The sequence below is a fragment of the Narcine bancroftii genome, chromosome 2 (assembly GCF_036971445.1).
Source record: "Narcine bancroftii isolate sNarBan1 chromosome 2, sNarBan1.hap1, whole genome shotgun sequence".
NCBI classification, from domain to species: domain Eukaryota; kingdom Metazoa; phylum Chordata; class Chondrichthyes; order Torpediniformes; family Narcinidae; genus Narcine; species Narcine bancroftii.
In genome coordinates, this window is record NC_091470.1 from 162,448,329 (window position 1) to 162,475,406 (window position 27,078).

Below are 27,078 nucleotides of genomic sequence, written 5' to 3' on the forward strand. Positions count from 1 at the left end.
TTGAGTCACCAACCATCCAATCTTCTCAGTTGTTTTCCTTCTGGATTTATCTACTCTCACTCCATTCCACCAGCCTCTGTATACTCTTCAATGATGCACTTTCACTTGCAAGTACTCAAACCCCTTTATGAAGAATCAACATCTTCCACTTCACCACCATTGTGGTAAGGAAGTGCAATTTCTAAGTCTATAAAGACAAAAACCCTGTCTATTTTGTATCTATCATTTATCATCATCTGACTGCACGGCATGGTTGGTGTAGCAGTAAGTGCAACGCCGTTACAGCGCCAGCACTCGGGACAGGGTTCGAATCCCATGCTGTCTATAAGGAGTTTGTACAATCCAGTTCGCTTCCATTCTTTAAAAATGTACCAGGGTTGTCGGTTGAAATTGGATTCATAGGCTCATAGGCCAAAAGGACCTGTTACTGCATATCTAAATTTAAAATGCCTATATATACACAAACACACACAACTTAAAAATAAATATTTAGGGATGATTTACTCAATTCCAGGATTTTGTGGGAAGAAGGTATTTTTTTCTTTATTTTAGAGATACAACTCAGTAACACGCTCTTACAGCCCACAAGGCTGCATTGTTTCCAATTACTCCACTAACCCCATACATCTTTAGAATGCAAGAAGAAACAGGAGCACCCAGAGGACATCTACACAGGTACGGAAAGAATTAAATTTAGACATACAGCATGGTAACAGGCCGTTTCTGTGCTGCCCAATTAACCTACTCGCCTGTAATGTTTTGAACGGTGGGAGGAAACCGGAGCCCCCGGATAAAGCCCACACAGATATGGAGAGAATGTGCAAGCTCCTTAGAGACAGCGCAGGATTCTAACCCGTCTCGATCACTGGTGCTGTAAAGGCATTGCGCTAACCACTATGCTAACTGTACCACCCTAGTTTGATGCTCCTTTGTTTCCTTTATGATGGTAGTGGGTTAAAAGTATGGAGTGCTGGCTGGAAAGGCTCCTCAATAATTTTTTGAGCTCTGTTGAGCAACGGTCCCAATATCCAGCTTTTCCTTTGCCTTTCTCCATGATCTGAACATTAGGAGATTCCTTGGTGGTCATTTAAAGGGATCATCCCCCTTAAAGATTCTGTCAGAATCACTCCACAAATCATTCCTTCATCCCCAGTGAAGTTCCTATGCTTTGCACCACAGTGACTTGTTCAAAGACTAAATTTGTTGTCAGAGGACGTTCAGGAAATCGCATAAAACCCTGAGAATCTGTTTCCTGCGGGCCAGGCAGAATTTCTACTCATCAGTAGTGCCACAAACTGTACTCAAGATACACAAACAAGGAAAGAAATATAAACAAACTGGCTGTGCAATACAGAAAATAAATATTCAGTAATAAATAATGTTCAGTGTAAGAGTCCTTAAATGTGTCTCTGATTGAGTTGTTTTTATAAAATAAATTTTAGTTTTTCATTCTATGAACCATATCAACCAAAATATGTACAAACGTTTCTCATTAAATTTACACAGTGATCTTTTCTCCCCTTTTGTTTCCCCTTTCCCTCCCTCCCCTCTACCCACCCCCTTCCAAAACCCATAAATATTCAACATATACAATAAAACCACAAAACAATATCTTCACACAAAGGAAAATAAACACCGAATCTAGTCATTTTGTCTTCTTATCATTTTCATTCTCATTTTAGGGGATGGAGGTCGTAGGCAAGCTCTCTCTCTGATATATTCCATGTATGGTTTCCAAATTTGTTCAAACATTGTGACTTTATTTTTTTTAAATTATGTTTTATTTTTTCCAGTGGAATACATTTATTCATTTCCATGTACCATTGCTGTATTCTCAGGCTCTCATCCATTTTCCAAATTGACATTTTACATTTTTTTTTGCTATCGCTAAGGCTATCATAATGAATTTTTTTTTGCACTTTATCCAATTTGAGGCCTAATTCTCTACTTCTTATGTTACTTAAAAGAAATATCTCTGGTTTTTTTGGTATGTTACTTTTTGTAATTTCATTTAGTATCTGATTTAGATCTTCCCAAAATGTATTCACTTTCGTATATGCCCAAGTTGCATGTAGTGTCGTTCCCACTTCCTCCTTACAGCGAAAACATCTATCCGATAATGTTGAATCTCATTCTCTTAACTTTTGAGGAGTGATGTATACCCTGTGTAACCAATTATACTGTATCATGCGTAACCTTGTGTTTATTGTATTCTTCATAGTTCCAGAACATAACTTTTGCCATACTTCATTTTTTTATTTTTATGTTTAGATCCTTTTCCAACTTCTGCTTAGGTTTATAGTTTATTTCATTTTCCTTATCTTGCAGCTTAATGTACATGTTGGTTATAAATCTCTTTAATTATCATTGTGTCTGTAATCACATATTCAAAGCTGCTTCCTTCTGGTAACCTCAGCCTGCTTCCCAATTTGTGCTTCAAGTAGGTTTTCAATTGGTGGTATGCAAACATTGTACCATGAGTTATTCCATATTTGTACTTGAACTGTTCAAATGTTAATAAATTATTTCCCAAAAACAATTTTCTACTTTTTTGATTCCTTTTCTCTCCCATTCTCTAAAGGAAAGGTTATCTATTGTAAAAGTGATTAGTGGGTTTTGCGTCAATAGTAATTTTGGTATTTGATCATTCATTTTTTTCCTTTCTAAGTGGATCTTCTTCCATATATTAAGTAAATGATGCAGTACTGGTGAACTTCTATATTGCACCACTTTTCATCCCACTTATAAAGTATATGTTCTGGTACCTTTTCCCCTATTTTATCTAGTTCTATCTTAGTCCAGTCTGCTTTTTCCCTTGTCTGGTAAAAATCTGATAAATACCTTAATTGTGCAGCTCTATAATAATTTCCAACATTTGGTAACTGCAAACCACCTTGATTATACCTCTCTGCTAATTTATATAATCCTACCCTTAAATTCCTCCCTTTCCACAAGAATTTCCTTATTATTCTCTTTAGTTCCTTAAATAATTTTTCTGTTAAAGGAATTGGTAACATTTAAAATAAGTATTGTATCCTTGGGAACAAGTTCATTTTAATGCAGTTTACCCTCCCTATCAACGTTAGCGGTAATTCTTTCCAATGTTCTAAGTCTTCCTGCAATTTTTTTATTAGTGGCTGATAATTTAGTTTGTAGAAGTGGCTTAATTTATTATCTGACCTGATACCTAGGTATCGGATTACTTGTGTTTGCCATTTAAATGGTTATTCTTTTTTAAATTCTGTATAATCCACACTACTCATTGGCATCACTTCACTTTTCTTTGCATTGATCTTGTACCCTGATATTTCTCCATATTCCTTCAATTTCTTATGTAATCCTTTTACTGATACCTCTGGTTCTGTTAAGTATACTATGATGTCATCTGCAAATAAGCAGATTTTATACTCCTTCGCCTTTATTTTTATCCCTTTTATTTTCAATTCTCATCAGTTCTGCCAAAGGTTCTATTGCTAAGGTGAACAATGAGGGGGATAGTGGACATCCCTGTCTAGTTGACCTACTTAATTTAAAGTGATTCAATACATATCCATTTACTGCTACCTTCGCAAATGGTCCGTTATACAATGTTTTAATCCAATTTATATATTTTTCTGGTAGATTAAACTTCTGTAATACTTTAAATAAGTACTTCCACTCTACTCTGTCAAAGGCTTTTTCTGTGTCTAAAGCAGCAGCCACTGTTGGTTTCTTATTTCCTTGAACTGCATGGATTAGATTAATAAGTTTGTAGACATTGTCCGCTGTTAGTCTTTTCTTCATAAATCCAGTTTGTTTTATTTTACTATTTTAGGTACACAATCGGTCAATCCGTTTGGTAATAATTTTGCTATCATCTTATAGTACAGATATTGGTCTATAGGATGGTGTTAATGGATCCTTCCCCGTCTTTGGTATTACTGTAATTATTGCTGTCTTACATGAATCTGGCAAGTTTTGTATTTCTTCTATCTGGTTCATTACTTCCAGGAGAGGAGGAATTAGTAACTCTTTAAATGTTTTATAAAATTCTAATGGAAATTCCTCCTCTCCTGGTGTTTTATTGTTTCGCAGCTTTTTAAATATATCCTGTACTTCCTCTATTTCAAATGGTTTTATTAGTTTGTTTTGTTCCTCTTCTTGCAATTTTGGCAGTTCAATTTTAGCTAAAAACTCTTCTATTTTATCATCTTTCCCCTCATTCTCAGTTTGATACAAATGTTCATAAAATTCCTTAAAATTTTCATTAATCTCTGTTGGATTACATGTCATTTGTTTGTCCTTTTTCCTTAATGCCAATATCGTTCTTTTAGCTTGTTCTGTTTTAAGTTGCCAGGCTAATATTTTGTGTGTTTTTTCTCCCAGTTCATAATACTTTTGCTTTATTTTCATTATGTTCTTCTCCACCTTGTATGTTTGTAATGTTCCATATTTTATTTTTTTGTCCGCCAATTCTCTCCTTTTCGTTATATCATCCCTTTTCATTAATTCCTTTTCTGTACTTACTATTTCCCTTTGCAACTGCTCTATTTTGCATTTATAATCCTTTTTCATCTTAGTCACATATCTTATTATCTGCTCTCTAATGAAGACTTTCATTGCATCCCATAGTATAAATTTGTCTTTCACTGATCCTGTGTTTATTTCAAAATATGTTTTAATTTGGCATTCAATAAACTCCTTAAATTCCTGTCTTTTAAGTAGCATAGAGTTTAACCTCCATCTATATGTTCTTGGTGGGATGTTCTCCAGTTCTATTCCTAATAACAGGGGTGAATGATCTGATAGTAGTCTAGCTTTATACTCAGTTTTCCTAACTCTCCCTTGAATATGGGCTGACAACAAAAACATATCAATCCTTGAGTAAGTTTTGTGCCTATTTGAAAAATATGATAATTCCTTCTCTCTTGGGTGTTGCCTCCTCCATATATCCATAAGTTTCATTTCCTGCATTGATTTAACCATAAATTTGGCTGCTTTATTCCTTTTACTGGTCTTTTGTCCAGTTTTATCCAACATTGGGTCCAAATTAAGGTTAAAATCCCCTCCTATCAATATATTTCCTTGTGTGTCTCCAATCTTCAAAAAAATATCCTGCATAAACTTTTGATCCTCCTCGTTAGGATCCGTATATATTGAGCAAATTCCAAAATTCTGAGTATATCTGACACTTTATCATTGCATACCTCCCTGCCGTATCTATTATTTCCTCCTCTATTTTCATTGGTACATTTTTGTTAACTAGTATGGCTACACCTCTAGCTTTTGAATTAGAGGATGTTGCCGTTACGTGTCCTACCTCGTCTCTCTTTAGTTTGTTATGTTCCGCTTCAGTTAGATGCGTTTCCTGCACAAATGCTATATCTATTTTTTCCTTCTTCAGTAAATTTAGTAGCCTCTTCCTTTTAATTTGGTTATGTATTCCATTAATGTTTATAGTCATATAGTTCAATATGGCCATCTTATATCTTGCATACACCTCTTTTCCACCTCCATCCCCCTTTTCCCCATTTTCATCTCTTAGTTTTCTCTTATGTACGACACACATTTAAGACAAAGTAACCCCAAAAGTTCCCCCCCTCTTTGAGTTGTCCCATACCCCTTGGCGGGCAACCACAACACCCCTTTTTATTTGGATTGCGATCTTGTTCGCAGCGTCAACTGATTTTGCAGTGACAGTTATTCCCCCTCGATCCAGCCCTCTCCAGAAAACACTATTTAAAAAAAAAATCACATAGAACAAAGTTCTCTCTCCTTTTTTCCTCCCCCTTACTCCCTTCCCTTTTCCCTCTTTAGTTCTTTACATATACATTGTTTTTACATCTTTATATATACTTTATCGCCGTTCTTGATTCTTGTTACATCTCTTCAACTCTTCTCCTGTCCTGTAAACGTTCTGCGAATTCTTGCACTTTCTCTGGATCCAAGAACAGTCTGTTTTGCTCCCCGGGTATAAATAGTTTAAGCACAGCTGGATGTCTTAACATGAATTTGTAACCTTTTTTCCATAAAATCGTTTTCGCTGTTTAAACTCCTTCCTCCTCTTTAAGAGTTCAAAACTTATATCTGGGTAAAAAAAATTTTTGACCCTTGTATTCCAATGGTTTATTATCTTCTCTAACTTTATTCCTTGCCTGTTATAGTGTATTTTCTCCAGTCGAGTATCTCAAAAATTTTACTAAGATGAATCTTGGTTTTTGATGTGCCTGTGGTTTCAGAACTAATGCTCTGTGCGTCCTTTCTATTTTCATTTTTACCTGCGTTTCTGTCATTCCCAGGACCTTCAGGATCCATCCTTTTATAAATTTCTTTGTGTCTGTGCCTTCTTCAGCCTTCTTCACCCTCCTTCAGGCCCACTATTTTTATGTTGTTTTGCCCACTATAATTTTCCAACATATCAATTTTCTGAGATAACAACTCTTGTGTCTCTAATTTTTTGTCACTTTCCTCCAATTTTTGTCTAAAGTCATTTACTTCCATTTCTACAGCCGTTTCCTGCTCTTCCACATTCTCTACTCTTTTCCCCATTTCTGTCATTACCAGTTCTCACCTTTGCATTTTATCTTCTGTTCTTTACATTTTCCTTTTAACCATTCTTTTAATGATCTCATTTGCTCTTAAAAAAAATTATATATTTTGTTCATCAGTTTTACCTTTTATTTCTCTTTCTCCATCAGTTTTACCTTCTCTGTGAAGATCTTGGTCTTCTTCCTCTTCTTCTGTGTCTGCATCCGTGTTTGTGTCGTCTTCTTCTCTTCTTTGAGTCTGTGTCTCTTCTGTTTTTCCTGATGAGCTGCTTGTATCTCTTTTTCAGGCCTCTCCTCCTGGGCTGCTCGTCTGTTGTCCTTCCTGACATTGGTCTTCTTCTCGGTCATCCCTCCGTCTATCTCCCTTGTCTGTTTCATCGCTCCCTCTTTTGCTGCCTTCCTCATCCTCCAGCTGAGCGCCCGGTGTCGGGCATCCCTCAGCTGTTCGCTCTGTGACAGCCCGCTCCTCTGCTGAGCCCCCCTCCCACCAGTGACCTCTTTCTCCTTTGATTGCACACTGCGCACTTTTGTTTGGCTCTGAGAGCCATTTTTGTAGTCCACCGGCTGGTGGGTCGTGACTCCGCAGTGCAGGCACTGACCTTGAGGGTTGGGCGCTCATCACCACCACAGCGTCCTGTTCCTTCGTGCAGGTAAGGCCGCCTTCTTTCTTCTCCTGAAACTTTTCTGCTTTTTTCCCCCCAGCTGCTTTTACTTTCTCCTTCTTGGAAGCCATCTTCTCTTCTCTGTATCTTTATCTTCTATTTCTTACATTTTATTTTTGTTATGCTTTGCTTTTTCCTAACATTTTTTCCTATTTTCCTGGAGAGCGCTGGTATTCCCGACCGGCAACTACTCCATCACGTGACCCCCCCCCCCCCCCCCCAATTGAGTTTGTTGTTGAGGAGTTTGATAGTGGAGGGGTAGCCGCTGTTCCCGAACCTGATGGGGTGAGTCTTGTAGCAACTATACAGGTTTCTCGATGGCAGTAGCGAGAACAGAGCATGTCCTGGGTGGTGTGGATCCTTGACGATTGTTACTACTCTCTGATGGCAGCTTACCATTTCTTCATCAGTGGTGGGGAGAGTTTTGCCTGTGTCCATTACTTTTTGTGGGGCTTTCGACCAAGCCATATTGATGCCTCCATACTAGGCAGTGATGCAGCCAGTCAGCGTACTTTCCACTACCCATCTGCATAAGTTTGCCAAGATGTTCAATGTCATACCAAATCTCTGCAAACTTCCTGAGGAAGGAGAGGCACCAACTTGCTTTATTCACGATAATATTCATGGGCTGGGTCTAGGAAAGGTCCTCCAAAATAGTGATACCCAGCATTTTGTAGTATTATGCAACAACAATGGAACCTTTACCTCTAAATCTGCTTACCCGCACCACCTCTTATCCCTCAATGGTCACTGAATTGGTCATCTCTGGCTTTCCCTTCCTAAAGTCCACAATCAGCTCCCTGGTTTTGGTGTCAATGCATATACCATTCAGCCAAGTTTTCAATCTCCCTCTTGCATGCTAACTCATCGCACTTTTTAAAAAAAAATACAGCCCACTAATGTGACATCAGCAAATTTGTAGGAAAATTGGAACTTATTCACATCACCGCTCAAGATAGGAGCTGATATGCTTCAGCAACAGTCCCTCAAAATACTTCATCACTATGGATGCGAGTTCCAATAATCGACAGTCATTTAGGCAGATTATCACATTCTTCTTGGGCACAGGTACAATTGAGGCCTGTTTGAAGTGGGGGTGGGGGGGGGGAGGTGGTGATATGGCTATATGTACTGGCTGGCCCGCCCTCCGGGTGTCTCCCTGCCTTAGCTCCTCCCTTTGTCCTTCCCATGTGACCCCTGGCCATAAAAGGTCGAGTCCCCTCTACTTCCCGCTCATTTTCCTAGCCTAGACCCAGGCCAGCAGTCTCTTGCTCAATAAAACCTATCCTTCCCCTCAGTCTTCTGTCTGAGTCACTATTGGGCTACCGATAGTACCCAACAGTGGGGTGGGGGTGGCAGGGACTACCCCCTGCTGGAGTGAGATTTTCAATTTTAAATTTAATTTTAAAAATTTAGACACAATAACAGGCCATTTCAGCCCACAAATCCATGCTGCCCAATTTATAACCAATTAGCTTACACCCCCAGTATGTGTCGAACAGTGAGAGGAACATGGAGCCCCCGAGGAATACCCACGCAGATGTGAGGAGAACGTACAAACCCCTTACAGACAGCGTGGGATTCAAACCCCTTACAGACAGCGTGGGATTCAAACCCCAGTCCCAATCGCTGGCGCTGAAAAGGCATTGCACTAATCTCTACGCCAACCGTGCAGTCAAAGATGGGGAATAGATCCATGAAAATATTGGCAAGTTGGTCTCTGCAGGTTTTTAGTATTCGGCCGGGTACCCCATCCAATCTGGTGCTTCCCTTGGATTCCCTGTCCTGATGGCAGCCCGCATGTCATCCTTGTATCGACAATAGAGGATGATCAAGGGACACGGGAATGTGATGGAGTAGTGGCTGGACAGTGAACTCCAGCCCTCTGCAGAAAAGTCGGGAAAAACAAAGGAAAACACAAAGGCACAGAAATAAAAGTTACAGAAAAGTGAGTATAAAGGTGGAAAGAAGATGGTGACAAAAAAAGAAAAATCAAAATCAACGGTAAGAAGAGAGGAAGAGAAGACAACGGAGGAAAAAGGTGAAGGCCTTACCTGTCCGAAGAGGCCCGCTGCGGAGAGAGAAACCCGCTCCCTCAGGTCGGTAAATAATGGACTACAAAAATGGCTCGCTGAGCCGAGTAAAAGTGCGCAACCGCGCATGAAAAAAAACACACCGACGGGAGGGGTGACCAGCTGGGGAGTCGATCTCCACAGCCGGCAACGACAGCGGCAGAACACCTGCAGCAAGAAGAGACCACAGAAGACAATAGAAACAAGAAAGAAGAGAAGGAAAGGGCAACAAAGAAACAACAGATGGCCAACCCAGAGGAAGAAGAAGAGGAAGAGGAAGAGTACAGTGAAATAGAAGAAGAAAAGAAAGGCAAGATAAAGGAGGTACTTTCTCTTATTAAGGGATACATGGAGTCATTTAAAGAATGGCAAACACAGGAATTTAATGATTTAAGAAAAAGAATAAACAACACAGAAGAGAAAATGAATAAAATAGATATGACCTTAACAGAAATGGGAAAGAAAATGGACAAGATGGAAGAGCGGGCAGTAGCAGCAGAAATGGAGGTAGAAGACTTAAAAAAGAAATTGGAGGAATCTAATAAAAAAACTAAAGAGACACAAGAACTACTAGCTCAAAAAATAGATATAATGGAAAATTATAACAGAAGAAATAACATAAAGATAGTGGGCCTTAAGGAAGATGAAGGCAAGAATATGAGGGAGTTTATAAAAGATTGGATCCCTAAGACCCGAGGATGTCCAGAACTACAGCAAGAAATGGAAATAGAAAGGGCACATAGAGTATTGGCCTCTAAACCACAACCACAACAAAAACCAAGATCTATTGTAGTAAAATTCCTAAGATATACTACAAGAGAAAAGGTACTGGAGAAGACAATGGAAAAAGTAAGAGAGGGTAACAAACCACTGGAGTATAAAGGGCAAAAAATCTTCATTTACCCAGATATAAGTTTTGAACTCCTAAAGAAGAGAAAAGAGTTCAATACAGCAAAGGCGATTTTATGGAAGAAAGGGTATAAATTTATACTAAAGCATCCAGCGGTATTGAAAATATTTATTCCAGGACAACAAAACAGACTATTCTCGGATCCAGAAGAAGCACGAAAATTTGCAGAACAATTACAAAAATAGACTGAGGGATGAAGACGGGTAATGAGAGTAAAAATGATCACGATTGATATGTATGTGGGTAAAGACAAAAATAGACTGAGGGATGAAGACGGGTAATGAGAGTAAAAATGATCACGATTGATATGTATGCGGGTAAAGAGGTATAAGAGTGAATAGAGACAATGTGCATACGTGAATGTATCTGTACTTAGAGGAAAATATAGATAGTATAGACAAGAATTAATAAGGGAAGGTAATGGAATAGAGAGAATAAGGAGGGAATTATAAGAGTGACCTTTGTGACATATGAAAAGTGAAATCTTTTCTGGGGGGGGTTGGGTGGGGGAAAATAGCCGTCACTGCAAAATCAGTTGACGCTTGCGAGTGGATTCGCAAATCCAAATAGAGAGGGGAGATGTGGTTGTCCGACAAGGGATAAAGGACAACTCAGGAGGGGAAGGGGAGATTGGGGATAAAGAAGATAGAAATAGGAGAATAAGGAAAATGTTGGATGTTGTAGGAATGTTGTCTTATAAAGAGTTGAAAATAAGAAAACAGAAATGGAAAAGGAGGAAAGGTAATGATGGAAAAACGGAAAGAGAAGATAAACAAAATATAAAAGGGCTACGCTGAACTATATGACTTTAAATATTAATGGAATACATAACCAAATTAAAAGGAAGAAACTACTAAATTTAAATGAATAAATGTATGCCATTAGAAAAAATAACATATAGGTTAAGAAATAATATTGAAGTATTCGAACAAGTATGGGAGCCTTACATTAAATACAATAGCGAAAACCTACCGGGGACAAACATTACCTAAGTTGATGGAAGGAGAAGGAAAGAATGGACTCAGTAGAATTTCTGGTGTATTTTTGTTGAATGACAACATTGTCTGACTGGCTTAATGCAACCTAGATTGTATACCTAAAATGGATGAGAGGGGGAGGTGGAGGGGTGGCTTGGGAGGAGGGAGGGGGGGGGGGGAGAAAAAGTCACTGTATATGTATGAAAAAGAAATAGTGTATATCATGGCTAATGTGATTTATGGTGTGAAAAATAAAAATAAAAAAAGGGACACGGGGGTACCTTTCTTTTCTTATTCTAGTGGTCAAATTGAATGTAGAAGATATTGACTTCATCTGTGATGTCTTTGTCATCTTCTATTGTGCTGGATTCGGTTTTGCAGCAGGTTATGTCATTTGTCACTCGCCTTTTGCAAAATAGAGAAGAAACAAAACCCTTTAATAAACAGAAATTTCCCTCTACTGCCCCTGCTCCTCTGTCATTTCCTTGTTGGAGCTTCCTCTGGGATCATAACCTTGAGCTTGAGATTTAAAATGAGTACAGATCAGGTCAAAAACTACCATTCTCTGAAACATAAGCTTCACAGGGCAGTGCTACAAGCAAATTTAAAACTGATGAAACCATGAAAACATGCATAAGCCAAAGAGGAAATATGACACATTCGTTAAGGTATGGCAACTTTACTTGAAATATATTGGCACACAGATTAATTTCGAAACAGGAGTACTGTCAATATCCGTTCCAGCAGAGAATGTGAAAGGCGCAGGTGACAGGTTTTTTTTTTCAGTTTTGTTTTGAGTTTTTAATTCAAGTTCTTTATTTTTTTTTTAACCTTTTGTTACTTAGCCTGACTTTTTTTTCCCCTAGGGTTTCGTAGGGGTCTTTGACCTCCCACCAGAATTCATATCCATTTAATTTAATGGACTGTATTTTCAGTTGTAGTGGGGGGAGATGGGGATAAATACAGAATCTGTATGCTACGTAAATGTTTTTTAAAAATTACATGGTTTGTATGAATTTTACAAGTCTATGAAAATTAAAATAAAATATTTTTAAAACCCTGTTAAATGAGGCTTTGTGGAAATTGGCCATGCTGTTACACTAGCCTTCAGGCATAATAATGGGATCAAGCCCAACCACAGAGCAGTGGTTCCAGCATCTTGATTTTTAACATCTTCAAGTTCTCTTTAAGCTGCCCAATTTTATATGTTCTAGCTTTGATGAAGGACATTTGGAATTGGACTCCAATATTAAAAGATCAGCTGTCCATTCTTAGTCGCTCTGGAGGGTGATGCACTTTCTTGACCACTAAGGTGTGCAGTGAAGAGTCTCATACAATGTTATATGGAGAAACAATTCCAGGATGATATCCAGCATTACAGGAGCAATGTAAACATAAGGGATATTGTAATGCATTTGACATAACAATGTTCCCACACTCCATTTTCCTTCTGGGCTTGGGAAACCACAGCTTTGAAAAGCATTGTTAGCACCGTGGGATAATGCTGCCATGCACAGTGTAAAGAAAAGTCAGGCTGATAGGCTCACAGATAATGGTTGCAGTCATTGCTGAGGTGGGGAACATTCCACTCTTACACACAGTGTGGGGAAGGGAGAATCAGAAGTGGGATCACTGAAGATCATCTCTTCCTGGAACTGCTAATCAATGGTATTCCAATATGGAAATAAATGGTGATGGTAATGACCATTGAAGGGATAAGGTTGAATTTCCATCATTATTCCCAAAGACCAGAACAGCACAAATATTACTTGCCATTGATCAGCCCAGTTTAGGAGGTCTTGTACTAGAATCCTTACAGTAGATAAGGAGACTAATGGACCATCAAGTGGCTGTGGACCAACCCAATCCATTCCAATGTCCCGCACTGTCCCTGAAGTCTGCAAGTTAATTTTCTTACTTCGATTTTTTATTTATCTTGCCCTATTATATTTATTTTGAAATGTGGTTTTAATCGAAATATTTCCACTGTGACGCTGCCAAAATAAAAACTTCATGACTTGTTCATGACAATAAATTGTGATTCCCATGTGAACCCCTATCAAATTTCCCTTTGACACCACCGCCACCCCCGCCAAACATTTCCATCAGCAGTAGTGTTTAGGTCATTGCAATGGTTTAAAAACAAACCCGGAAATCTCCATCTACTATTTACCAAGGCATCAAGAGGCTATAGCCAAGCAAAGTTAAGCGGACAGGTCAATAACATTTGAAACACACGATAGAGAAATGGGAAGTTATCCACTTGGGTCCACAAAGCAGAAATAATTGAAAACCACCATATGGGCACAGCAAGTGTTTAGTCATCATTATACGACAATTTAAATGCCAAGTGAAGTCATCATAAAACAATGATATAGGATATTGCACCTGGAGTATTCTGATCAACTTAATTTCCATGACCTTAAAAGGGATTTACTTCCTTAGAGGGAGTACAGCAAAGGGTCACTGAACTGGTCCATACATGTATGAAGGGAGAAGAGCTTTCTTTGGGGGCAGGAGGTCTGGTTGAAGCTTACAAAATTCTTATGGTGTTTCAGAGACAGAATGCCAGAACACTATGGGTGCCTGAGTTTTTTTTTATTTTTTATTTTTCACACCATAAATCACAATAGCCATGATATACACTTTTTCTTTTTCACACATTTACAGTGACTTTTTCTCCCCCCCCCCCCCTCCCTCCTCCCAAGCCACCCCCCCACCCCTCTCATCCATTTTAGGTATACAATCTAGGTTGCATTAATTCAGTCAGACAATGTTGTCATTCAACAAAAATACACCAGAAATTCTACAGAGTCCATTCTTTTCTTTCCTTCTCCTTCCATCAACTTAGGTAATGTTTGTCCCCGGTAGTTTTTCGCTATTGTATTTAATGTAAGGCTCCCATACTTGTTCGAATATTTCAATATTATTTCTTAAACTATATGTTATTTTTTCTAATGGAATACATTTATTCATTTCTATATACCATTGTTGTATTTTCAAATTATCTTCCAATTTCCAGGTTGACATAATACATTTTTTTGCTACGGCTAGAGCTATCTTAACAAATCTTTTTTGTGCATCCTCCAAATCAATTCCAAATTCTTTGTTTTTTATGTTACTTAGGAGAAAGATCTCTGGATTCTCTATGGGTGCCTGAGTGATGCAGCTAAGAATGCTGCTGGTTCACAGTCCTGTAGCTTAGGTTCAAACCTGACGCCCACTACTGATTGGGCACATTTGCACGTTCTGCCCATGTTTATGTGGTCTGTGATCTGGTTAGAACACAGGAAGTAGGAACAGGAGTAGGCCAAAAATGGCCCATCAAGCCTGCTCCGCCATTCAATACGATCATGGCTGATCTAATTTAGGACCTAACTTCACCTACCTGCCGTCTCCCCATATCCCCTAAATCCTCTATCATGTAAAAATTTATCTAACCGAATTTTAAATATGTTTAATGAGGCACTTCCCTGGTTAGAGAATTCCAAACATTCACTACTCTCTGGGAAAAACTATTTTTCCTCATCTCTGTCCTAAATCTACTCCCCCGAATCTTGAGACTGTGTCCTCTGGTTTTAGTTTCCCCAGCCAGCTCAAAAAACCTTCCTACATCTATCCTATCCATACCCTTCATAATCCTATATGTTTCTATAAGATCTCCTCTCATTCTTCTGAACTCGAGCGAATACAATCCTAGACGATTTAATCTTTCATCATAAGTCAACCCCTTCATCCCAGGGATCAACCGAGTAAACCTCCTCTGGACCGTCTCCAAAGCCAGTATATCCTTCCTCAAATATGAAGACCAGAACTGGACACAGTACTCCAGGTGCAGACTCACCAGTACCTTATACAGTTTTTCAACAAACTCTGGCGGGTACCTAGAGATGACTCTGGGAGACCAATCACAACCTTCCATTCATTTCTGGAGGAGTTTCCTGCTGATCTCACTGTCACAAGTTACATCTTTTATGTAATGAGCATTGCCTCTGCGGCAGTTGCTTTAATCTCCGTATGGGGGAAAAAGCCGTCTTATCCCGGGGGAGTGCAGAAACTCCACAGAGACACCACCCAAGGTCAAGGATGAATCCTGGAATTGTGAGGCAATAGCCAAGCTGTAACGTTACCTTACTTCTTCTCTCACCCTCCTCCTCCAACCTCTCCCCTCCTCTTGCATCCCCTCTCACTCTCTTCCCCCTCCTCCTCCCTGATCACAGAATGATTACTGGAAAGGAAGCTATTTACCTCTTCCAGCCTGTGAAATCAAGATCAAGATATGACTGATAAAATATACACCCTTATTTACAGAGCTCCTAAGAATATTCCCTGTTCCAGGTACAGCAAAGATTATTTTGCGATATCTAAACATGAGCAGAGGACTGTTCACCAACTTAAGACTCAGTATCAGTGAAAAAAAAAGTTTGTTTGCAGCAGGTAATGAAGAAGGCAAATGAACATTGGGCTTCACTGCTCGAGGGATTGAGTTTATGAATCCAGGACTACCATGTGCAATTCTAGACTCCTTGAGAAAGGTTGTACTACCTTTGGTGGCAGTGCAGTGGAGGTTCACCAGGTTGATTCTGAAAACAAGGGGTAAAGCTTATGAGGAAAGATTCGGCAGCCTGGGACTATATTCATTGGAGCTTAGAAGGAGGAGGGAGGGAGAGACATACAAAATTATGAAGATAGAAGCAGGAAAGATGTTTCTACAAGCAGGTGAACGTGAACTAGGGGACATAGTCTCCAGATTCGGAGGAGTAAATTTAAGGCAGTGATAATGAGAAACTGCTTCTTTCTGGGAGCCCATGGAATCCTCTGCCCAAGAAAGCAAGAGAGACTGACGCAATTAATGCCTTTAAGATGCAGCTAAATAGAGGAGTCACGTGATGGAGTAGTGGCCGGACGGAGAACTCCAGCCCTCTCCAGAAAAGTCGGGAAAAACAAGAGAAAATACAAAGGCACAGAAATAAAAGTTAAAGAAAAGTGAGTATAAAGGTGGAAAGAAGATGGAGACAAAAGAAGAAAAATCAAAATCAACGGTAAGAAGAGAGGAAGAGAAGACAACGGAGGAAAAAGGTGAAGGCCTTACCTGTCCGAAGAGGCCCGCTGTGGAGAGAGGAGCCGGCTACCTCAGGTCGGTAGAAAAAGAACAACAACAATGGCTCGCAGAGCCGAGTAAAAGTGCGCAACCACGCATGCGCGACGGGAGGGGGGACCAGCTGGGGAGTCGATCTCCACAGCCGGCAACGACAGCTGCAGAACACCTGCAGCAAGAAGAGACCACAGAAGACAATGGAAACAAGAAAGAAGAGAAGGAAAGGGCAACAAAGAAACAACAGATGGCCAACCCAGAGGAAGAAGAAGAATACAGTGAAATAGATGAAGGGAAAGGCAAGGTAAAGGATATACTTTCTCTTGTTAGAGGATACATGGAGTCATTTAAAGAATGACAAACACAGGAATTCAATGATTTAAGAAGAATAAACACAGAAGAGAAAGTGAATAAAATAGATATGACCTTAACAGAAATGGGGAAAAAAATGGACAAGATGGAAGAACGGGCAGTAGCAGCAGAAATGGAGGTAGAAGACTTAAAAAAGAAATTGGAGGAATCTAATAAAAAAACTAGAGACACAAGAACTACTAGCTCAAAAAATAGATATAATGGAAAATTATAACAGAAGAAATAACATAAAGATAGTGGGCCTTAAGGAAGATGAAGAAGGCAAGAATATGAGGGAGTTTATAAAAGAGTGGATCCCTAAGACCCTAGGATGTCCAGAACTACAGCAAGAAATGGAAATAGAAAGGGCACATAGAGCATTGGCCTCTAAACCATAACCACAACAAAAACCAAGATCTATTGTAGTAAAATTCCTAAGATATACTACAAGAGAAAAGGTACTGGAGAAGACAATGGAAAAAGTAAGAGAGGGCAACAAACCACTGGAGTATAAAGGGCAAAAAATCTTCATTTATCCAGATATAAGTTTTGAACTCCTAAAGAAGAGAAAAGAGTTCAATACAGCAAAGGCGATTTTATGGAAGAAAGGGTATAAATTTATACTGAAGCATCCTGCGGTATTGAAAATATTTATTCCAGGACAACAAAACAGACTATTCTCGGATCCAGAAGAAGCACGAAAATTTGCAGAACAATTACAAAAATAGACTGAGGGATGAAGACGGGTAATGAGAGTAAAAATGATCACGATTGATATGTATGTGGGTAAAGACAAAAATAGACTGAGGGATGAAGTCGGGTAATGAGGGTAAAAATGACCACGATTGATATGTATGCGGGTAAAGAGGTATAAGAGTGAATAGAGACAATGTGCATACGTGAAAGTATCGGTAATTAGAGGAAAATATAGATAGTATAGACAAGAATTAATAAGGGAAGGTAATGGAATAGAGAGAATAAGGAGGGAATTAAAAGAGTGACCTTTGTGACATATGAAAAGTGAAATCTTTTCTGGGGGGGGCTGGGTGGGGGAAAAGAGCGGTCACTGCAAAATCAGTTGACGCTTGCGAGTGGATTCGCAAATCCAAATGGAGAGGGGAGATGTGGTTGTCCGACAAGGGATAAAGGACAACTCAGGAGGGGAAGGGGAGATTGGGGATAAAGAAGATAGAAATAGGAGAATAAGGAAAATGTTCGATGTTGTAGGAATGTTGTCTTGTAAAGAGTTGAAAATAAGAAAACAGAAATGGAAAAGGAGGAAAGGTAATGATGGAAAAACGGAAAGAGAAGATAAACAAAATATAAAATGGCTACGCTGAACTATATGACTTTAAATATTAATGGAATACATAACCAAATTAAAAGGAAGAAACTACTAAATTTACTGAAAAAGGAAAAAATAGATATAGCATTTGTCCAAGAAACACACTTAACTGAATTGGAGCACAAGAAATTAAAGAGAGATTGGGTAGGACATGTAACAGCAGCATCGTATAATTCAAAAGCAAGAGGAGTGGCTATATTAATTAGCAAAAATGTGCCATTTAAAATAGAAGAGGAAATAATAGATCCAGCAGGGAGATATGTTATGATAAAATGTCAGATATATTCGGAGCTTTGGAATCTACTTAATATATATTCACCTAACGAAGAAGATCAAAAGTTTATGCAAGATATCTTTTTGAAGGTAGCTAATACGCAAGGGAACATACTAATAGGAGGGGATTTCAATCTGAATATGGATCCAAATATGGATAAAACGGGGAAAAAAATTAACAGGAAGAACAAAGTAACCAAATTTATAATTAAATCAATGCAAGAAATGAAACTTGTGGACATATGGAGGAAACAAAACCCAAAAGAAAAGGAATACTCATACTACTCGACTAGACATAAAACATACTCAAGAATAGACCTATTTTTGTTATCAGCTAGTATGCAGGATAGAGTAAGAAAAACAGAATATAAAGCGAGAATGCTATCGGACCATTCACCCTTAATACTGACAGTAAAGCTAGAGGACATCCCTCCAAGAATGTATAGATGGAGATTAAACCCCATGCTACTTAAAAGACAGGATTTTAGAGAATTTATTGAAAAACAATTAAAAATGTATTTTGAAGTAAATACGGAATCAGTGGAAGATAAGTTTATACTATGGGACGCAATGAAAGCATTCATTAGAGGGCAAATAATAAGTTATGCAACCAAGATGAAGAAGGACTATAATCAGGAAACAGAGCAGTTGGAAAGGGAAATAGTAAACATAGAAAAAAAATTAGCAATAAAGGAAGATACAACCAAAAGAAGAGAATTGGCGGATAAAAAAATAAAATATGAAACATTACAAACATATAAGGTGGAGAAGAATATAATGAAGACAAAACAGAAATATTATGAACTAGGTGAAAAAACACACAAAATCTTAGCACGGCAGCTTAAGACAGAGCAAACTAAGAAAATGGTATTGGCAACAAGGAAAAAAGACAAACAAACTACATATAATCCAAAAGAAATTAAGGAAAACTTCAGAGAATTCTATGAACAATTATACCGAACTGAAAACGAAGGGAAAGAAGGGAAAATAGATGAATTTTTGACTAAAATTGAACTACCAAAACTACAAATAGAGGAACAAAATAAATTAACAGAACCATTTGGAACAGTAGAAATACAAGAGATAATAAAAAAATTACCAAATAATAAGACACCAGGAGAGGATGGACTCCCAATAGAATTCTACAAAACATTTAAAGACCTATTAATACCGCCTCTCCTGGATGTAATCAACCAGATTGATGAGACACAAAACTTACCAGATTCATGTAAAACAGCAATAATTACAGTGATACTAAAACAAGGGAAAGATCCACTCTCACCAGCGTCATATAGACCAATATCTTTGCTAAACACAGATTATAAGATAATAGCTAAACTATTAGCAAACAGATTAGCAGAACAGGTACCGAAAATGGTAAATTTAGACCAAACTGGATTTATCAAAAAAAGACGCACAACAGACAATATTTGTAAATTTATTAACTTAATTCATGCAGTAGAAGGAAATAACGCACCGGCAGTAGCAGTTGCTTTAGACGCAGAGAAGGCCTTCGACAGAGTAGAATGGAATTATTTGTTCAAAGTATTGCAAAAATTCAGTTTACCGGAGAAGTATATTAATTGGATTAAAGCATTATATAAGGGACCGTTAGCGAAAGTGACAGTAAATGGACATGTATCAAAGCAATTTAACTTAAGCAGGTCAACGCGGCAGGGATGCCCACTATCACCATTATTATTTGCGCTAGCTATAGAACCACTAGCAGAATCGATAAGAATAGATAATAATATAAAAGGAATAAAAATAAAAGACAGGGAATATAAAATCAGTCTATTTGCGGATGATGTGATAGTGTACTTAACAGAACCAGAACTATCAATAAAAGAACTATATAAGAAATTGAAGGAATATGGAGAAGTGTCGGGATACAAGATAAACGTAAATAAAAGTGAAGCAATGCCTATGAATAACGCGGATTTCTCAAAATTTAAGAAGGAATCCCCATTCAGATGGCAAATGCAGGCAATAAGATACCTAGGTGTACAAATAAACAAAAATCTAGGCCAATTATATAAACTCAATTACAATCCACTAATGAAAAAATTACAGGACGATTTAGAGCATTGGAAAGAGCTACCACTAACACTGATAGGAAGGATAAACTGTATTAAAATGAACATTTTTCCAAGGATACTATACTTATTTCAGGCATTGCCAATACAACTGACAGAAAAATTCTTCAAAGAGTTAAAGAAAATAATAAGGAAAGTTTTATGGAGAGGGGGGAAACCGAGGATAGCACTAGATAAATTAACAGAATGGTTTAAACAAGGAGGCTTACAATTGCCAAACTTCAAAAATTATTATAGAGCCGCACAATTAAGGTACCTATCAGATTTTTATCAAACAAGGGAAAAACCAGACTGGACGAGATTAGAATTAGATAAAATAGGGGAAAAGATACCTGAACACATATTATATAAATGGGACGAAAAATTGGTACAACATAGAACTTCTCCAGTATTACACCATCTCCTCAATATATGGAAGAAGATTCATGTAGAAAGAAATAAAACAAATTATCAATTACCAAAACTAATATTGACACAAAATAAGCTACTCCCTTTTACAATAGACAACCTTTCCTTTAGAAAATGGGAAAAAAAAGGGATTAAAAGAATAGAAAATTGTTTTTCAGGAAGTAGATTCTTATCCTTTGAACAAATGAGAGATAAGTACAATATAACTGGAGATACAGCGCTGGCATATTACCAACTGAGATCCTACTTGAAAGATAAATTAGGAAGCAATTTGAGTTTACCAGAGGGAAGTAACCTTGAATATGTGATTACAGATACAATGTTAATCAAAAGATTTATAACAAATATGTATATTAAACTGCAAGAAAAGGAGAATGAGGAAACAAATGGTAAAACTAAACAAAAATGGGAACAAGATTTAAATATAAAGATAAAAAAGGAAACATGGGAGAAATTATGTTCTGGAACGATGAGAAATACAATAAATACGAGGCTGCGTATGATACAATATAATTGGTTACACAGACTATACATTACACCGCAAAAGTTAAATAAATGGGACCCAACAGTATCTGATAGATGTTTTCGATGTAAAAAAGAAAGGGGAACAACAATTCATGCAATCTGGACATGTGAGAGAGTAGAAAAATTTTGGGATGATCTCAATCAGATATTAAATAAAATAACAGAAAACAATATACCAAAGAATCCAGAGATCTTTCTCCTAAGTAACATAAAAAATAAAGAATTTGGAATTGACTTGGAAGATGCACAAAAAAGATTTGTTAAGATAGCCCTAGCCGTAGCAAAAAAATGTATTATGTCAATCTGGAAATTGGAAGATAATTTGAAAATACAACAATGGTATATAGAAATGAATAAATGTATTCCATTAGAAAAAATAACATATAGTTTAAGAAATAATATTGAAATATTCGAACAAGTATGGGAGCCTTACATTAAATACAATAGCGAAAAACTACCGGGAACAAACATTACCTAAGTTGATGGAAGGAGAAGAAAGAAAAGAATGGACTCAGTCGAATTTCTGGTGTATTTTTGTTGAATGACAACATTGTCTGACTGGCTTAATGCAACCTAGATTGTATACCTAAAATGGATGAGAGGGGGGGGTGGGGGGGTGGCTTGGGAGGAGGGAGTGGGGGGGTGGAGAAAAAGTCACTGTATATGTGTGAAAAAGAAAAAGTGTATATCATGGCTAACGTGATTTATGGTGTGAAAAATAAAAAATTTTTTAAAAAAAGACTGAGGTCACCTGCAAATTGGAAGAACAACACCTCAGCTTCCAGCTGGGCACTGGATGGCATTAGTATTGACTTCGCTGACTTTTGTTAAAAATCCCCACCACAGCACTACCCACTCCCCTACCCCTAGCCTTTCCCTACCTCTCTCCCATCTCCTATCGCACAAACATAATAAATTCTTACCTCGTCCCTTAGCACATTCAATTGAGACCTTTTGTTGGTCTGGATTCCTCCCCTATTGTTTGAATTCTGAGACGTTGAGGTTTCCTGCTTCAGGCTTATTCTGCTTCTTCCTTGAAGAAGGGCTCAGTTCCTAAACGTCAGCGATAGATCTTTGGACGCTGAGAATTCCTCCAGAATTTTGGTGGGCTTTTACTACAATCACAGTGGCCGCAGATTTTTGCACTTCGCTTTTTTTAATTAATAGCAGAGCAGGCCCGACAGACTAGATGGCCTACTGGCACTCCTCCTGCTTAGCCCAGGAACAGCAATGGGATTCAGACACAGATTTCCGAAGTTGGTTGGGGAAATAGAGGCAAGTCCGCTACCCTTTCTGCAGTGCAGCACTCAGCATCCCCCTTCCCGCTGTGTGGCACTCCCTCTAAGCAATTCACAACTGCTTAGAGAGAGTGCCAAGCAGATTTAAGATTTATTGTCAGAATTCATACATGATACCACCCTGAGGCAACTTTTCCTGTGAGTGAGGCAGAATTACCACTTGGAAACATAGCATCAAGGAACACTGCATCAACAAAACACGCCCTTTTGGCTCGTCTAATCTGAGCCAACCCATTTTTCTGTCTAGTCCCACTGACCTGCGCCCAATCTATAGCCCTCCACTCCCCTCCCATCCACATACCTGTCCAAGTTCATCTTCAATGTTAAAATTGAGCCCGCATTCACCACCTCAGCTTGCAGCTCGTCCCACACTCTCACCACTCTCTATGTGGAGGTTTCCTATTCCCCCTAAACCTTTCCCCTTTTACCCTTAACCCAGGTCCTCTGGTTTGTAGCTCACCTACCAGTGGAAAAAGCCGATCTACATTTACTCTGTCTATACCCCTCAATTTTAAATACCTCTATCAAATGTCCCCTCATTCTTCTATGCACTGGGGAATAAAGTACTCATCTATTTAACCTTTATCTGTAACTCAGTTCCTGAAGCCCTGGTAACATCCTAGTAAATCTGAAGTAAAACACAAAAATCTGCAGATACCATGGTTGAAGTAAAATCACAAATCTGGAGAAACTCAGGAGGTCAAGCAGTGACCTGTACATAGCAAAAGTAAACATAAATAATCGCCATTTTGGGCTTGAGCCCTTCATCAAGTCATGGAAAAATATCGGCAGGCATCAAAACGAATCAATGGGGGGGGGGGGGGAGGGTCGTCACAAGGCAGGAGGTGATAGGTGGAGAAGGGAGGGAGGGGATAGCATATCATGGAGAGGAGGGATGACTAGGTAAAGGAGGAGAACTGGAGAGGGGAAGTGGGGGAGGGGGGAAAAAGAAGCCTAGTAAATCTTGTTGTTATCTTTCCTGTAGTTAGGTGACCAAAACTGCACACAATATTCCAAATTCCAATGTCTTGTACAACTTTAAGATAACATCCAAACTCCTATCCTTAATTCTTTATGAAGGCCAATTTGTCAAAAAGCTCTCTCTTTACAACCCTATCCACCCGTGACATCACTTTCCGGGAATTATGCATCTGCATTCCCAGATCCCTCTGTTCGACCACACTCCTCAGTGCCCTGCCATTTACTGTGTATGCCCTTTCTGGTTTGTCCTTCCAAAATGCAACACTTGTCTGCATTAAATTCCATCTGCCACTTTGCAGCCCATGTTTCCAGCTGGTCCAGATCCCTCTGGAAGCTTTGAAAGCCTTCCTCTCTGTCCACAACCCCTCCAATCTTTGTGTCATCTGCAAACTTGCTGATCCGATTGACCACATTATCATCCAAATCATTGCTATAGATAACAAACACAATGGCCCCAGCAATGATCCCAGAGGCACACCACTGCTGACAGGCCTCTGTCTGAGAAGCAATCACCCACTACCACTCAGTAGCTTCTCCTGTATAGCCAATGTTGAATCCATTTCATTACCACATCATGAATACTGAGGCCTGAACCTTCCTGACTAAGGCCTTGTCAAAGTCCATGTAAGCAACAGTCACACCTTTGACTTCATCAATTTTCATTATAAGATTGGTTAAACATTATCTACCACGCACAAAGCCATGTTGACTATCCTTAATTAGTTTCTGGCTATCCAAATAATTGTATAATCAATCTCTTAGAACACCTTACAATAATTTACATTCTACTGACATCAAGCTCACTGGCCTATAATTTCAAGGGTTAATTTTGGAGGCTTTCTAAAAAAAAACCAACGGAACAACACGAGTTACCTTCCAATCCTCTGGCATCACACCCAGGGCTAAGGACATTTTAAATATTTCTGCCAAAGCCCGTGCAATTGTATTTATCCATCCCATTCACTTTAAGATAGCAAGCACCTCCTCCTCTATAATCTGTATAGGTTCCATGATCTTACCACTTGTTTTGCTTTACTGCTTATACTTTGTGCCAGTTCTTAAGTAAATATAGGTACAAAAAAAAACCACTGAAGAGCTCCCACATCTCTTTTGTTTCCATACAAAGCCAATCACTCTGATCTTCAATGAGTCCAAATTTGTCCCTTAATATGCTTTTGCTCTTAATATACCTGCAGAAACCCTCCGGATTTTCCTTCACATTTTCTGCTAAAGGAACCTCATGTCTTCTTTTAGCCATCCTGATTTCTTTACTGAGCTTTTTCTTGCATTTTAAAAAAAAAATTACCCCTCAAGTACCTCATTTGCTCAGTGTTGCCTATACCTTCTATACACCTCTTCCTTCTCCTGAACAGGTCCCAAATATCCCTTGAAAGCCAAATTCCCTCAGCCCTTTAACTTTGCCTTTAATCCTGACAGGTTCATACAAACCCTGCATTGTCAAAATGTCAGAACATCATTCAAGAGGTTGAACTATCCCACCCAGACCACCTGAAAATTGGAGGAGCAACACCTTATTTCCCATCTGGGAACTCTCCAGCCAGATGGCATTGACTTTACTGCTTTCCCCTAAACCTTCCATTTCCCCTCCCCTATCCTGTTTTTTCCAGTTCTTCCACCATCCCACCTCCCCCTCACTGCTGCTGTCACCTCCCTCCTTTCTCCATCTATCATCTCCTGCCTTTGCCACCCCCTTCAAACTCATTTGTTCGGACACCTGTCAGCATTTTCTCATACTTTGATGAAAGGCTCAAGCCATTGTACATGAAGCCGTTGTACATGGGGGCACTGCTTGACCTGCTGGGCTTCTCTGGAATTTTGTGTTCTTACCCATTTTCACATTGTTTTTTTCCCTAATCCCCCGCAAATCTAGTTTGGATAGTTTTATTAGTGGGAGTGCAACGAAAGACTGTACACCACATACACATGTAAACAAATAAATGTAAACAAACTGACTGCAATACAGAGGGAAAAAATAAAGCTTAAGAATTCTTAATTGAGTTGGTTGTTGAGTAGTTTTTTTTCCACTACCGATTAGTCAAAATTCTGTCTGGCCCTCAAGAAAAAGAATCGCAGGGTTATATGCGAGTCATTTATGTACTCCAACAATACATCTGAACACCATCAGACTTCTGGTTACATGAGGAAATGGGGACCCAAAGGAAAAAGATGCTGAAACACATCAGCTATGATTTCTATGGAATGACTGATCAGACTCGAGACACCAATCAGCCTCTGTTGTTAATTCTCATCTTCTCACAAGCTCGTTTCGTTAGTAAAGAAGACATCGCCCAGTAAATCTTGCACAGATAAAGATGAACCCGAGAATGACTCAAGAATAAATGTAAAGACAAGAAAAAGGGGCAATTCAATGCTGGTATCACTAGGGGGTACAGACTGCACTGGGTGACACCATGGGGGGGGGGGGGCCCCAACGCCAAAACTTTTGTGCAATTTTTCGACAGAAATTTATATAGATGCTATCCGTTACAACAACAAAAACATTTTTCATAAGCCCAATTTACACGCATCAGTAAGCCGAAAGCTCTATGTTAATGTACTTTTTGAACCTTCAAAGGTCAGAGCCATCCTTATTCACCAACGATGCTTTGAATCACATGGTTTAATCTTCATGCGCTACAAGCACACGCTGTTGTTTTTGCTGCTGTTGGTGGGATTTTTTATAGTCACTGCTTTTGTCAAATCTTCTAATTACTGTGGTAATTTGTATTTGTAAATACATTTAGGCCGTCCGCATGATATTGTCATTTTAATTTTCCTAATTGTTCATCTCACTACTATGTACGGGAATTATGATTTACGGGTAACATTAGTACCAAAAAAAACCTAAGGATTCTGTATGGTCCGGTACAGCAGGAGCTCCATGGTGGGGGAGGTGGTGGGTGACACTATGAGCAACCAACCCGAGTGACATCACTGCAACTCAATGAATGCAAAATTCAAGAGCACCAGAAACTCCCAAAGATAAAGAACAATGATAATGGTATTTGGATTCAGCGATCTGATAAACATAAGGGAGTGGTACTGATCTTGTTGAAATTACAAATCAGATGGAAGAAAATCTTCACGTTCAAGATTGTTTATGTACAGGGATGGGCCGGGCCGCTAACGAGAGAAAAAAAGTTAATGAACGCTCGAAGCAAAAACACATTGCTGGAGAAACTCAGCAGGTCAAACAGTGGACTTTATGTAGATAAAGGTACATAGCCAATGTTTCGGGCTTGTGCCCTTCATCAAGGGAGCTGGAACTTCGGTTACTCAATTCTAGTGAAACAGGACACGGCCACTGAGCTTCTCCACTGAGTTTTGCATCCATAAAAATGACACATATGGATGAGAATGCTTCTCGGTCGCATGTGCTCGCCTCGCTGAATCGTTTGCAAAGTAGTCGTTGTGTTTTTTATCCCCCGAACAGAAACAGCCAACCATGGGATCAGCAGAATAATCCCTCACCCAAGACATATCCTGCAGCTGCTCACAATTTTCCCCCTCCCTTCTCTCCCCCCTCCCTTCTCCCCA

General features: G+C 38.9%; 1 protein-coding gene across 3 annotated transcripts in view; it reads right to left on the minus strand.

The window, feature by feature from the left end:
* Nucleotides 1-22,369, minus strand: part of LOC138754564 (alpha-1,3-galactosyltransferase 2-like) — an 80,230-nt gene extending 57,861 nt beyond the window's left edge. The window contains exon 1 of one of the 3 annotated variants that reach the window (XM_069919001.1): nt 22,165-22,369. Coding sequence is in view for 2 of the 3 variants with exons in the window: in XM_069919002.1 (XP_069775103.1) it covers nt 11,430-11,500 (71 nt within the window). In the remaining variant the exon portion in view is untranslated. Of the gene's footprint in view, nt 1-11,429; nt 11,539-22,164 lie in introns of those variants that run through there. The other 2 variants (XM_069919002.1, XM_069919000.1) reach the window with 2 other exon arrangements.
* Nucleotides 22,370-27,078: the final 4,709 nt, after the last annotated feature.